At 47.0% G+C, this 14,034-nt stretch overlaps 1 protein-coding gene across 2 annotated transcripts in view; it reads left to right on the forward strand.

Moving 5' to 3' along the window:
• The window catches only part of LOC311016646 (prickle-like protein 2), a 38,298-nt gene extending 25,636 nt beyond the window's left edge, over positions 1 to 12,662 (forward strand). The window contains exons 2-9 of one of the 2 annotated variants that reach the window (XM_084014490.1): positions 1,778 to 1,962; positions 6,603 to 6,716; positions 6,799 to 6,936; positions 7,817 to 8,020; positions 8,650 to 8,836; positions 9,441 to 9,595; positions 9,673 to 10,474; positions 10,562 to 12,662. In XM_084014490.1, coding sequence (XP_083870616.1) covers positions 1,831 to 1,962; positions 6,603 to 6,716; positions 6,799 to 6,936; positions 7,817 to 8,020; positions 8,650 to 8,836; positions 9,441 to 9,595; positions 9,673 to 10,474; positions 10,562 to 11,520 — 2,691 coding nt within the window. In that variant the 5' untranslated portion in view covers positions 1,778 to 1,830 and the 3' untranslated portion in view covers positions 11,521 to 12,662. The remainder of the gene's footprint in view (positions 1 to 1,777; positions 1,963 to 6,602; positions 6,717 to 6,798; positions 6,937 to 7,816; positions 8,021 to 8,649; positions 8,837 to 9,440; positions 9,596 to 9,672; positions 10,475 to 10,561) is intronic. The other variant, XM_084014491.1, reaches the window with a different exon arrangement.
• The last annotated feature ends 1,372 nt before the right edge of the window (positions 12,663 to 14,034 follow it).

Raw genomic sequence — 14,034 nt, forward strand, 5'->3', positions numbered from 1 at the left:
TTGCAATATATTCTCAGTTCAATATTCTCAAGCAACTCTGGGACACTTTCCTTTAATTCTGGCATATTAGCACCATAAAAACATTTCAAACAAATGCTAGCTTCCCTGTGACCCACATGGGGGGTAAAGTGAAAATTCATGCTAGAATGCAGCTCAACGATCTGACTTCATATCGCCAACCCAAGTCCCATCTGAGCTGATGTCTAGCTAGTGCTGCAGGGCTGCAGGCTCCCCCTCAGCCTCCGGTCTAATGAATAACAGCCTCGGGCCAGGCTGGAGGCTCAAGGTTACATACCTGTGATCTCTCCCACAAAGAAATCAGCAGCACCCATCTCGGAGAGATAAACAGCACCCGGCTCTGTTTGGACGTGGGCTCAGTCTGCTGTTCTTTTTTCTGCTCTGCAGGGAACCTGTGGCGGTCTGAACCCCGGCCTCGTGCCATCACGTTGGACGAGAAAGGGCCCGTTTCACACTTTTTGACCTTGACACGTCACCTGCAGACACATGTGAAGTCTCAGGTTTTCTCTCCACATTGATCAGCCGTTCATTATATTAAAACAACTTGAGCAACTACAATAATTATCATGGATTTTTTTTTTCTAAATCTCAACATTAGTTCCTGACTCTTTTTCGATGCTGCGTTTTGTTTCCTTCCACTTCACACTAATTGACTCTAATATCTCTCCATTCATCAGCCTTCAAAAATAACAAGCCATGAGATGTAAACAGAGCTCATTCTCGCTCTCGTCCCCGGCTCGCTAAATATTCTAGTTGCCTGTAAAGCGAGTTGCATTTCATTTTCATATTTTGGCAGCGGAGGCGATACCTACTCCTGTTAATTATTCATGTGTCATTAATGCATGCAGCTGTTCTCCACTCAGACAGAAAGGAGAAGAAGGAGGAGAAGATTGGATTGATCTCTAATCTATTCATTCATGTAAAGCAGTGAATGCAGATACAGCGGCGTCTGCTGATTAACAATGTTTAAGGGCTGAGTTATCAGTATTGTTGTTTTTAAAATATAATTAAGTGCTGTCATCTTACAGAGCTGGTCTGATGGTCAGTCCATCACTTTGGTCCAGACTTAAATTGTTCACAACTGAAGTTTTGGTTAAGGATGAATCCCAATATCTTAAGTGAACCCCTAATTTTAATATTTTAATTGATCATTACAAAAAGTAATTAAAATCCTACTCTTTTGTCTTTCATGTAGCGTTTTATTATTGTATGTTTTTTTATTATTGTTGCTTTTTATTTAGTCTGATTTTATACAGTGTCTTGTGTGTTTTTAAGGTTTTAATATTGAATATGTTTATTTATTTAATTTACTGGTTTACGGTGATCAATTCATTGCATTTTACTTTTGTTATTTGGTGATTTTTTTTTACTTATCCTGTAAAATATAGAGTGGATCAGTACCAAATGCTGTAGAGATATTTGTGGTTCCCAGAGGATGCATCTTAATCTTAATTTTAAACTCCTGCGACCACGTTCTCATCAGGCTCAGCTGTGTCCAATGCTTCTCAGCATGCTAGCACGTCCAACCAAGATGCATGGTCAGCTGGTATGCTGACGTTAGCATTTAGCTCAAAGCCCCATGTGTTCAATGCATCCTCACAGACACATTGATGTACATTAAATGCATCTTACAGACATGTGACCACTGGTGTATTTTTCCTGGATGTTTGCCCCTGGTGAATCTAACTCTGCAGGTTCCACAGAAAATACGAAAAGAAGAGCACTAACACTTTGCTCCCTCCTGTTTTTTGGGGAACAGGAAATCCTGTGTCCACTGAAGCGGTTTGTGCAGAGGAGCATGTTGTGACAGCCATGTCTCTGGAGATGGAGAAGACCATCACCAAGCTGATGTACGACTTCCAGAGGAACTCCACCTCCGATGATGACTCTGGATGTGCCCTGGAGGAATATGCCTGGGTCCCCCCAGGCCTCAGCCCTGAGCAGGTACACGCTATTATATCAGGAGGTATAAGAGTACTAGAATAGTGTACTCAAGCAAAAGTACCTGACCAAAAGGAAGTAGGTTCAAATAGTATGATGCTACTGTTAAAGGCGTGAGCCTTTGCACGGCTGAGCCGGCAGCTCGCAGCTAACGGTGCTACGGGGCCCTACCATACTAATTTGTATGCCTTAAAAAGATAAAGTCTCAATGCATATTATGTCAAAACATGAACGTCGAAAATACCAGGATGTCCATTTTGCTGTACGCAAGCCAGCATGCTTTTGTGCTACTCCGACCCACAATCCCCTCTTCAGCGTTTATATGAGCAAGAGGATCACATTTCAAGGCGCAATGTTACGATGAAGTCGTACGTCCCAATGAGTCAATCGAACAGCACATACTTTGTACAGGCAGCTGCTGGATGTGCTCAGCGTAAAAAGAGAAAAAGCCTGGTTATGTCAACAAAGTAGGAGAAGCTCAGATAACAACACACACAGAGGGAACGTCACTCCACTGTGTCTTTAGCAAAACGTTGTTTGCTGCTATATTAATGTTCAGAAGGTAAAGTGAAATTACAGATTTTTCAAAAGTAGCTTATAAAAAAACAACAACTTTGTCACAGCAACACACATTTCCCGTTGCTCCTCAGCACTTGATTAGCTCATGCTTATTTATGCATATATCATGCTTAATTATTTGGAAGACATAATATCTGTTGTATTTTCATTTAATCCTGAGATGGAAAATTCCCTGATCTGAAAGAAGACAATCTATCAGTATTGTTTTTTTTTTTTTTGTTAAATTCCCTTCATGGCGTTTTTAGTCTATTTGAGTTAAAGGAGGGGGGTGACACACAAATTACTGAGACTGTCAGGCGTTTCTTGGATGAGTAACTGTAAGGACATTTTTCAGCTGTCAGTGTTAAAGCTGACACTGCGTAGGAAGCGAGTTCACAGTCGGACAGGATGACAACCACGGACTGATTTGATTGGCCGATTGAATTGTCTGAAGAACGAGCAAATTAAGCAAATATTGTCTCAGCCAACTCAACTTATATTATGCATATTAATATGGCACTTATATATTCGAGCACGTGAGAGGCCTTTTCCCTGATCACCATCAAGTAGAAGAACACGACACTTCAGAACTGTTAACCCGCCATTATGTCTCCATTTAATCAATCCGGGATGCTAAGCCTCTTTTTGTTGCATATTGTAGAGTGTGTGTGTGTGTGTGTGTGTGTGTGTGTGTGTGTGTGTGTGTGTGTGTGTGTGTGTGTGTGTGTGTGTGTGTGTGTGTGTGTGTGTTGCAAACTTAAACCCAGAGGAATGGAAGTCATTTGTGAATGTTTGGATCTAATTGGAAATACAATGTGTTTGTGCATCCAGGTTCCACTCTTCCCTGTCTGGACTCATTTGCAGTTTAAATGCCTTTTAATTGCACGCATGGCCGAGCTAATGTAATCAATTGTGCACATCCAAGAGGAAGACATCTCCTCACGATTTCTGTCCGTTGTTTTTGGCCGTTTTTCTGAAACGAGATTTCGGCAGTTCTGCCGGTCTATATTGGTATAAACTTGAGTCTTTATTTAGTAAGGGCAGCGCTCCTCGTGCTCTGTTAGGTGGCAGGCTGGCTGATAACAGTCATTTTCTCCAGTCAGCCATCTTGACAGGATGCTGAAAGAGGGCTGCATTCTCTCTCATCCAAGGGCTGCAGGCAATTGGAGCTGCCTGTTGCTTTACTTCTTATTTATTTTAAATGCACGTGAACACAATGATTTTTAAGCCACTTCACAGCTTTTCTCTCCGCACACTGCCGTTAACGTGACTCACATTTAAAAAGAAAATCTTTACTTCATGTAGTTCATTGAGCTGTCACAACTCAAACTACAGTTTCCGTGACAATAAGGTTCATTTGTGGCTGAACGGTGTACGGCCGACCACCTCGCACCCAATTCCAGAAGGTTTTCTCGATAATACTTATATTATATATAAATATGTAATTTTCCCCTCTTCTTCCTTTCCAAAAAACGGGCTAATTCAATTTATTTTAAGAGTTTGAGAAAGCAGGATTCGGTGAAATAGAGCTTCTCGTAATTTGAAACAGAACTGAAACTGTCGGTCAATTAATCAATGAGTCGATCAACATCAAGTCATTTTCCAAGGATACGCAGCAACCGTTTCCTGTACAGTAAGTTGGACAAAACTAGCAATAATGAAGACCTTGGGTCCGGGGAATTGCAATGCAACATTTTTCCCCAAAAAAATATTAATAGAGAAATCAATCACTTGATCCAGCTTGGCATAGGTTTCCCATATTTGAGCTAAAAAAAAGAACCCCAGAACCGCAGAACCGTAGAAACCGTAGAACCCCAGAACCGCATAACCATAGAAACCCAGAACAGCAGAACCTCAGAACCGCAGAACTGTAGAACCCCAGAACAGCAGAACCGCAGAACCCCAGAGCCGCAGAACTGTAGAACCCCAGAACTCCAGAACCGTAGAACCCCAGAACCGCATAACCATAGAAACCCAGAACCGCATAACCATAGAAACCCAGAACCGCAGAACCCCAGAACCGCAGAACCCCAGAACCGAAGAACACCAGAACCGCAGAACCGCAGAACTGTAGAACCCCAGAACCGTAGAACCAGAACCCCAGAACTGTAGAACCCCAGAACCGTAGAACCAGAACCGCAGAACCCCAGAACTGTAGAACCCCAGAACCTCAGAACCTCAGAACCGTGGAATCAGAACCGCAGAACTGTAGAACCCCAGAACCTCAGAACCGTAGAACCAGAACCGCAGAACTGTAGAACCCCAGAACCGAAGAACCGTAGAACTGTAGAACCAGAACTGTAGAACAAGAACCGCTGAACTGTAGAACCCCAGAACCCCAGAACCAGAACTGTAGAACCCCAGAACCGCAGAACCCCAGAACTGTAGAACCCCAGAACCCCAGAACTGTAGAACCCCAGAACCTTAGAACCAGAACCCCAGATCTGTAGAACTGTAGAATCCCAGAACCTCAGAACCGTAGAACCAGAACCGCAGAACCCGAGAACTGTAGAACCCCAGAACCCCAGAACCTCAGAACCGTGGAACCAGAACCGCAGAACTGTAGAACCCCAGAACCTCAGAACCGTAGAACCAGAACCGCAGAACTGTAGAACCCCAGAACCCCAGAACCGTAGAACTGTAGAACCAGAACTGTAGAACAAGAACCGCAGAACTGTAGAACCCCAGAACCCCAGAACCCCAGAATCAGAACTGTAGAACCTCAGGACTGTAGAACAAGAACCGCAGAACTGTAGAACCCCAGAACCCCAGAATCAGAACTGTAGACCCTCAGAACTGTAGAACAAGAACCGCAGAACTGTAGAACCCCAGAACCCCAGAACCTCAGAACCCCAGAACCAGAACTGTAGAACCCCAGAACCGTAGAACCCCAGAACAAAAGAAGCGGTTATGGTGAATCCGAGCAGCACGGAGACACTCTCCCTCTCCACCTCACTGATTATGCAAATTGAATCACAACAACCTCGGCAGATCTTTACACCGCACTGAACACAGGTCAACCTTTTTTTTGTCGACGGCTGTTTTTCCTGAAAATCAGAGACAGGTGACGAGATTGCTTTTCTTTCTTCGAGTGTTTACTTCTCAGACGCCAATCAATGTCTACTCTGTTTCACCCGTTAACATGCAAATCCAAAAAAGATGGTTCAGACCGCCGTGACCAAGTACTACTGCACTGCGAATTCTAATTGCAACACCGGCATGGAGAATCTCAGCTGTTCAAGGTTGCAGCAGCAACTCATTGTGCCATGCTTTCTATCCCAGACATTCATTCCAAGGGCAACGGTGACGAGGGCAACGCAGAAACACACTGTGTTGGCATGAAAACCTGTGATGATTCATCCCCAAATAATGTGTGATTCATTTAGGAGGGTTTGGAACCGTGAGGGAATGGAACCATGATTATTATAGATTATGTTAACGAGGCTACCTTAAACTCAGCATAATGCCTCGGCTTCTGTGTAAGTCAGCTCCATCATACCTAAAGTGGCCGGAATTAATATTTTCATATTAATCATGAGTCATACAAGTATGCATGCGTAAATGTGTCTTCCAGCTCATTGTTTTGATTTTCCAGCCACAAATGAACTGGTTTGGTTTACTCACACAATCAGCTGGTTTCAGTGAAACACTTCAAAGCCTTTCAGGGATCTATTAGCAGAGCTGGAATATCACTAATATTCATAAAACAGTAGTTATGATGTTAAGGATGGCCTGTGAGCTAACCAAACCTCCGTGTTGCATTCATCCGCTCATGTTCATCGCAAACTTGGGAAGCGAGCAGCTAGTTGCAATCTGCAACCATGCCGCTAGGTGGCACCAAATCCTCCAGACTGACGAAGCTAGCAGCAAGCATGGTGGAGCATTTAGCAGCTCGAGAGACAGATATAGATGCTACAGGATGAGTGGAGAGTAAAAGCAGCTTAAAGGGAATACTGAACTTCATCACATGGCCAGAAACACATCTGGAAATAACACATCAACGTCCCCCTAGTGGCCAAACATGGAAATGTGAATGCAAGTTGAGTATTTGAACGTCTCCACGTGTGTGCTGCGGTTTGTTTCAGGTGCATCAGTATTATAACTCCCTGCCAGAAGATAAGGTCCCCTACATCAACAGCCCTGGAGAGAAGTACCGCATCAAGCAACTGCTTCACCAGTTGCCGCCACACGACAACGAGGTAAAAAACGCAACAACTTTTCATTCGTTCTGAAGCATTCTCGTGTTTACGACGACGACTGATGACGAAGTGCGTTGTCCAGGTGCGTTATTGTAACGGCTTGGATGAGGAGGAGAAACGAGAGCTGAAGCTCTTCAGCAACCAGCGGAAGAAGGACAACTTGGGCAGAGGCAACATCCGTCCTTTCCCCCTCACCATCACTGGGGCCATCTGTGACAAGGTAAAGCAACTTCCTGTTTAGCCGCCGTTTCCCTCACCGAAGATGTCAACAGACTTCCTGTCTGGAGATGTTGCATTTTCTATCTAAAGGTTGCTCTCCTGCTCCTGTGTGATGATTCATCAGAGAGATGAAACTAAATGAGAAAGCATCTGGAACAGATCATCGTTCAAATAGCACCTCGTAACCTTTACTCTGATATCTCACTTTATAGTCTTTGTTTGTCTCTGCCTCATCGCCCGCTTTATCCCTTTCCTCTCTTCTCTCCTTTCCTTCCCTTATCATTCCTCCTCTCTCCTTCCCTCTCCTCTCTCCTCATCTCCTCTCCTTTCTCCTCGTCTCCTCCCTCTCCTCTCCTTCCTTTCCCTCTCCTCTCTCCTCGTCTCCTCTCTCATCTCCTTCCCTCTCTTCTCTCCTTCCTTCCTTTTCTTCTCTTCTCTCCTTCCTTCCTTTTCTTCTCTTCTCTCCTCTCCTTCCTTCCTTTCCTTCTCTTCTCTCCTTCCTTCCTTTCCCTCTCTTCTCTCCTCTCTCCTCGTCTCCTCTCCTCTCTCCTCATCTCCTTCCCTCTCCTCTCCTTCCTTCCTTTCCCTCTCCTCCCTCCTCGTCTCCTCTCCTCCCTCCTCGTCTCCTTCCCTCTCCTCTCCTTCCTTTCCCTCTCCTCTCCTCTCTCCTCATCTCCTTCCCTTTCCTCTCCTTCCTTCCTTTCCCTCTCCTTGTCTCCTCTCCTTCCTTCCTTCCTTTCCCTCTCCTCCCTCCTCGTCTCCTTCCCTCTCCTCTCCTTCCTTCCTTTCCCTCTCCTCATCTCCTTCCCTCTCCTCTCCTTCCTTCCTTTCCCTCTCCTCGTCTCCTCTCCTCCCTCCTCATCTCGTCTCCTCTCCTACAGTGCGGCGGTCAGATAAACGGAGGGGACATTGTTGTTTTCGCCGCGAGGGCGGGTCATGGAAAGTGCTGGCACCCTCATTGCTTCGTCTGCAGCATGTGTGAAGAGCTGTTGGTGGATCTCATCTACTTCTACCAGGATGGCAAGGTCCTGTGTGGCCGGCACCACGCCGAGAGGCTGAAACCCCGCTGCTGTGCCTGTGATGAGGTACGCCTGTCTGGGCCTCGAGCCCTCCAGGGTTGGAAATGGCTGAATGGTTCATAACTCAGAGACTTGGATGTGGCTGAAACTGGTCTGGAGAGAAAAGATGTCTCAGTATTCTCGCCACGTCTCAGAAAGTCTGCTTGTTTTCTATCAGTAATGTGTGGCCAGCTGGCCTGGCAGGATGATGATGATAATAATACTAATAATAATAACAACAACAACGTCTGGTAAGGTTTGTTAACTTTAAGTGTGTGGTTGTGGGTGTGATGTTCAGAGAAAATGCTGCAGGAGTGTGATGCTGTAGTATAAAAAGTGGAGGAGTCAAACACAGGACTTTCCACCAGGAGAACGGTGTTTGTGTCCCAGAGTGTTGAGTTACACGTTTTACGTTCTTATGTTAATCAATTGTTTTTGTTTGACGTTATCCACGTGTTTACTGGGACGGCTGTAACACAAAACTATTATAAAACAATAATGAGCTAAGGATAGAGCCCTGAGGTACTCCAAACATCATCACCACCCAATAAAAAAAAAGCTATCTTTGGAATCGGTGTAAAACTAGGTCAAATCAAATTAAAACCTCTGAATGTCGGAGCCGAACCTCCGCGCTGATCAATGTCTTGGTCACGCAGATCATATTTGCCGATGAATGCACCGAGGCGGAGGGCCGGCACTGGCACATGAAGCACTTCTGCTGCTACGAGTGCGCGACCACCCTCGGCGGCCAGCGCTACATCATGAAGGACGGACGGCCTCACTGCTGCAACTGCTTCGAGTCCCTTTACGCGGAGTACTGCGACGCATGCGGAGAACACATAGGTACGTGTTTTAAATCTTCAAACATACATCAACTGTCAACCAAAGGGTTTTTCTATCTCCCTCACACCAACATCACAGAAAACCTCCAAGCCGCCGTGTCGATGTGGGTGTTATTGGCTCTGTGGGCCACAGCTGTGGAGAGGAGGAGTCAGTGCAGTGAGATGTGGATGGTTATTATAATCCCAAGCTCCAGTAACAGTGGAAGTGTGTTTCAGAGGAGGCTCCCATGTTGTAGCCAGATGGGAGCTGTGAAAGATGATTACTTCCCCCCCTAGCTGGGGAGCGGGGCTGCTGAAATGGTTTTTTGTGCCATCTAATAAATGCACAGGCACAGAATAATGTTTTCCTTTACGAGGGAAAAGAAAACCCCCTATCTGACAAAATCAGGCTTAACCTACTGGCTAATGGCTAAAACCAGACTGTGGGTTCATTAGCCTCACAGACATTGTAGAATAACATTTTTACAGTATTAGAGAAAGCTGCAGTCACATTACCATCTCTAAGCAGTTAACACTCGACTGCTTGTGTATTTACTAACTTGCTTCTGGTGTGCTAGGTCTGTGAAAAAAAAATAATGGTTGTTTTTCCAAATCCCACCCAACAGGCATCGACCAAGGCCAGATGACGTACGACGGGCAGCACTGGCACGCCACCGAGGAGTGCTTCTGCTGCGCCCGCTGTAAGCGCTCTCTGCTGGGCCGCCCCTTCCTGCCCAAGCAGGGGCAGATCTTCTGCTCGCGGTCCTGCAGCTCTGGACAGGTGGGCAACCAGAGCTGTGCCTACACTATTAGTGAACCGTAATAGTTGTACTAATCTCTTTCATGTTAACCAATCAGGATCCAGACGAGTCCGACTCATCAGACTCGGCCTTCCAGAGCGCCCGTTCCCGCGAGTCCCGCCACAGCACCAAGATTGGCAAAAAGGAGCGCAGGAATGCTGAGCAGGATCGGCGGAGTGGCGAGGCCCGCCAGTCGGCCCCCCCGCCCATGCCCGACCGCCTGTCTGCTGAAATCGATCCCCTCGCCGTTCAGATGGACCGCTTAAGCGTCTCATCGAGCCAGACCCCGAGCAGGACGCCCAACCGCACGCCCAGCCGCACTCCGAGCCGCGCGCCAAGCCTTAACCAGGTGTGGATGAGCCGGGATGACCCTTACGTCCCCGCCGCCTACGAGGGCCCCCAGCGGGAACCCTCCCCCACACCAGCACCCATACACCTGCTGGCTCAGTGTAATCCCAGGCAGGCCTACAATCCCAACACAAACGCTCACCCTCCAGCTCCGGCTGTCGCCAACCCGGGGAAGAGGCCCGACTCCTGGGGGAAGGAGCAAGGCAACGCCAAGAGGACCCCTATGGCTGCCCTGAGGGGCCACTCCTTTAACGAGAACTGGACCCACCACAGCCAGGACGAGTTCAGGCCCAACAAGCTACGCACACAGATGAGCTTCAATGAGATGTCTAGCCAGAACCAGGGCTTCTCCGACAAGAGGAGCATCAGCCTGCATGGGTTCCAGAGGGACGGCAGACCCCCGCTGACCAGGAGGAACCCCATCAACGCCATGAGCTTCAACGAGCCCCTCACTCCCCTCGAACAGACTCCTCGTGGCTCCATGGATTCCCTCACCATGTCCAATGCTACAGGTACAGAGATGTGACAGTTACAGCATGACACAATGAGATATAATATCCAAACTCTATGAAAAAGTGACATGTGATTTATTATTTTAGCAGGTAACTCTCTGGATGGGGTCACTAAGCGCCAGGAGCATTTGTCCAGGTTCTCCATGCCAGACCTGAGTAAGGATTCGGGTGTGAACGTGTCTGAAAAGAGCGCCATGGGCACCCTGAGCTCCTCTGTCCAGTGCCACAGCACGGAGTCGCTGTCCTCCTCCCGCCCCTACAACAACAACATGTACGCCCCACTGAGGGTCGGATACCCGCTGCAGTACTGGGACGGCCCGCAGCCGCTGGGCTTCGACGGCAAAGGCCGCGTGGGGGTGATGGGCAGCAGCGGGAACCTGCGGATGGCTCCCATGAGCGACCGAATGCCCCGTCGGCGCATCACCGGGCAGGAACCCGCGTCGCAGCAACAGCAGCCGCCGCAGCCCAGACGCCGCAAGCACCACCGCGGACATCACGGCAACGGGCAACACCGCAGCGGCCGCCACCACAAACGCTCTCGCCGCTCCCGCTCCGACAACGCCTTGCACCTGGCGGCGGACCGGCCCGCTCAAATGGTGGAGCTGCCGTACCGCCGCGTCCAGGAGGACTACGACCGCTTCCCCGCCAGCAACGGCGCCCGAGAGCTGTTTGGCCTGGAGCCCGGCGGGCACCGGCATCAGCCCCAGCGGCCCTGCCCCCGCACCACCTCCGACCTCACCCTGCAGAACGCTGGCTGGCAACCCGTGGGGCTGGGCGGGCCGTGCTGGGGCGACGGCTACACGGAGGCCGCCGACCCCTGGTGCTCCAGCTGCTCCTCTTCGTCAGAGTCCGAGGGGGACGAGGGTTACTTCCTGGGGGAGTCGATCCCTCGGCCCGTGCAGCTTTGCTACATCAACAACGAGGAGCTACGCCATCGCTACAGCCCCTCTGGGATAGCGGCCCATCACGGGCCTCTGCACGGACCGATTCACGGCCAGATGCACAGCCGCCAAAGGAGGAAGAGCAAAAACTGCATCATTTCTTAGAAATGGCGCAAAGAGATGGTGAGGGGAGAGAGAGAGACGGGAGAGAGAGATAGAGAGGTAAGGAGACAGTTAAAGCAACAGAAGTAGAACAGAGAGAGTGGGAAGGTGAGAGTGAGACAGTCGATAGCGAGAGTGAAGAGTGTTTGTGCGTTCGGGTTGAAGAGAGAAAAAGGCCTTTTTTTCTTTTTTTTTCGTGCTTGTGAGCTTACACAACTCTACACCGGGTTGTGTTTGTGCACACCTACACAGGATGATCTAATCATAAGAGGAAGCTCAGCTGGCTTACACAACAGAGATGTTCACAACGATACCAGGAAGCACCGCGGAAATCTACCGCGCTCCAGGAGAAATAACACCATGTATGTGCGTGTCTGTGCGTGAATCCATCGTTACGAGAGAGCTTGAACAATTCCTTCTTCTTTCTTTTTTAAAGTTTCCAGAAAAAAAAAGGAGTTAAAGTGGTCTACAGCGCAACGATCGGACTGTCCAGCGTCGCCGCTCGGCCCATCGGGCGGTAAAACTTATTCTATGTGGACAAACCAGAAAAATCGTGTTGGGGTAGTTGAAAGTTACGTGCTAGATTCCGAGCTATGTCATTGTTTACCTCAGTGGAATCCAAATGCTGCTGGAATATAGTGTTGGCTCGCTAGCCCCGTTATCACTTGTACAAATAGTCTGTTGAACTTCGTGCTCTACATAGCCGGCCTTCATGCTTTAGCGAGGACGGAGCGCCGGACGGCCTCCGCGTCCTCGAACCATTCAGGCACAGTAACGTCAGGTATGGTCCCGTTTTCTCTTCTGCAACATGCTTTGTTTTCTTCTTTTTTACGTTTTTTTTTTTAGTTACCCTTAGACAATTAAGAATTATAATGATTATAATAACGCTAACAATAATAATAACAATGCAAATAATAATTATGAGTATATTAAAGAATAATACCTGTTAAATGTATATATAGTAATCAACCTAATACAAGTAATGGATGTAGTAATGTAAATGTTCTGTACATATGGTCTTAAATATTTATATATTTTGTAACTAAAGAATCATTATTTGTATAACATTTATGTAGAGATAGGGAGACTTGCATGTTGATTTGTTGTTGTTGTCTCAAACTGAAAATAAAGTGTACTTCAATGAACCTTCAGCACGTTGTGATTGGCGAGAAACCCACAGGTTAAACGAATATACCTCAAACAAGTGGCTGTTCATATCCCAGAATTCCACTGGACAAAAAGCAATATAACAGGGTACAATTAAACAACATTCAAATTCTTTATCAACATTTGAACGCTGCACAACCTTTTTTATTTATTTGTTGTGTTTAGAGCTGGTATTTCTGCACAGTTGCATATAACATTATATTATTATTATTTTACTATTTGTAGAATTAGATTCCATTAGTGGATGCGTAGTATTGTTTCTATTTACAATAAACCCGTTAAAAGAGTTTTCAAGTCCAAAAGTCAAAGAGATGTCAGAATTTTCTAAATTCACAACATTTTTTATCAAACGAAACATTTTGCTGGAACCCATATTTGTCGGCATTTAGGCCTTCAAACACAACGTTTTCACTGCAGTCAAATAAAGGGTTCACGCTCCAGCTCGCCTCACAACAAAGAGAGGCACACATCGCATGATTGAGCCGTCGATCTCGCCCAGTCGGGATAGATTTCCCAGAATACCCTGATGACCATATACAGGCCGTGTGGAATTCCAATGCTTGGATCTCACCAAACATACAGTTTGGTTATTTATTTATTCATTGTTGGGGCATATTTCCCAATAGACATGTTGGCCCTTGATTATTTCACCTGCCAACGACATGTGATAACAGCAAAACGCTGGCAGATAACAATGTCCCCCAGTGTGCCAACATGCAGAACACCAGGACCCTGAAACTGGCTCGCCTACAGGAAATGTTTGTTTTATTTCATCATTATACCTGCTGCTTCTCCTTCCATGACATGTCAAAGATGTGCTGTGAAAAAAGGTCCGTTATCCTGTGAGTCGCTGCTCAAATAGAAAACAAAGCACTCACCGTCGAGTATTCGGCCATAAAACAAATATTGGACAAATTAGCATTTTCACCCGATGACGGAGCTACAAACGGACATCGAGCAAAAGGTAATGCGATTCTTCCTCGGGTTACTATGGATACCAAATGTCATGGTAATCCATCCAAACTAGAGCCCGACAGATACTGGATTTATTCCTCGGCCAACACTGACATCAATAACCGAATAATAATAATTTCTACGGATGCCTAAAACAACGTTTTAGTCCCTGGTAGGGTTAAGCTCCCAAAACACTGTCCTACAATTCCCATAATTCAACTGGACAGCATTATCCATTCGACCCTCAATGGCTGGTGATCACCCATCTTTCTCTCCACACCTGCGACGCAGGCTTTCTGTTATAAAGCCGGAGTTAAAATGACCATAATGACATCACCGTGACATCATCGGGGTTATATTTTCAGACATGACAAAGCTCCTCCAGAGCCACATAAA

Source organism: Eutrigla gurnardus (assembly GCF_963514095.1).
Source record: "Eutrigla gurnardus genome assembly, chromosome: 8".
In the NCBI taxonomy this organism is placed as follows: domain Eukaryota; kingdom Metazoa; phylum Chordata; class Actinopteri; order Perciformes; family Triglidae; genus Eutrigla; species Eutrigla gurnardus.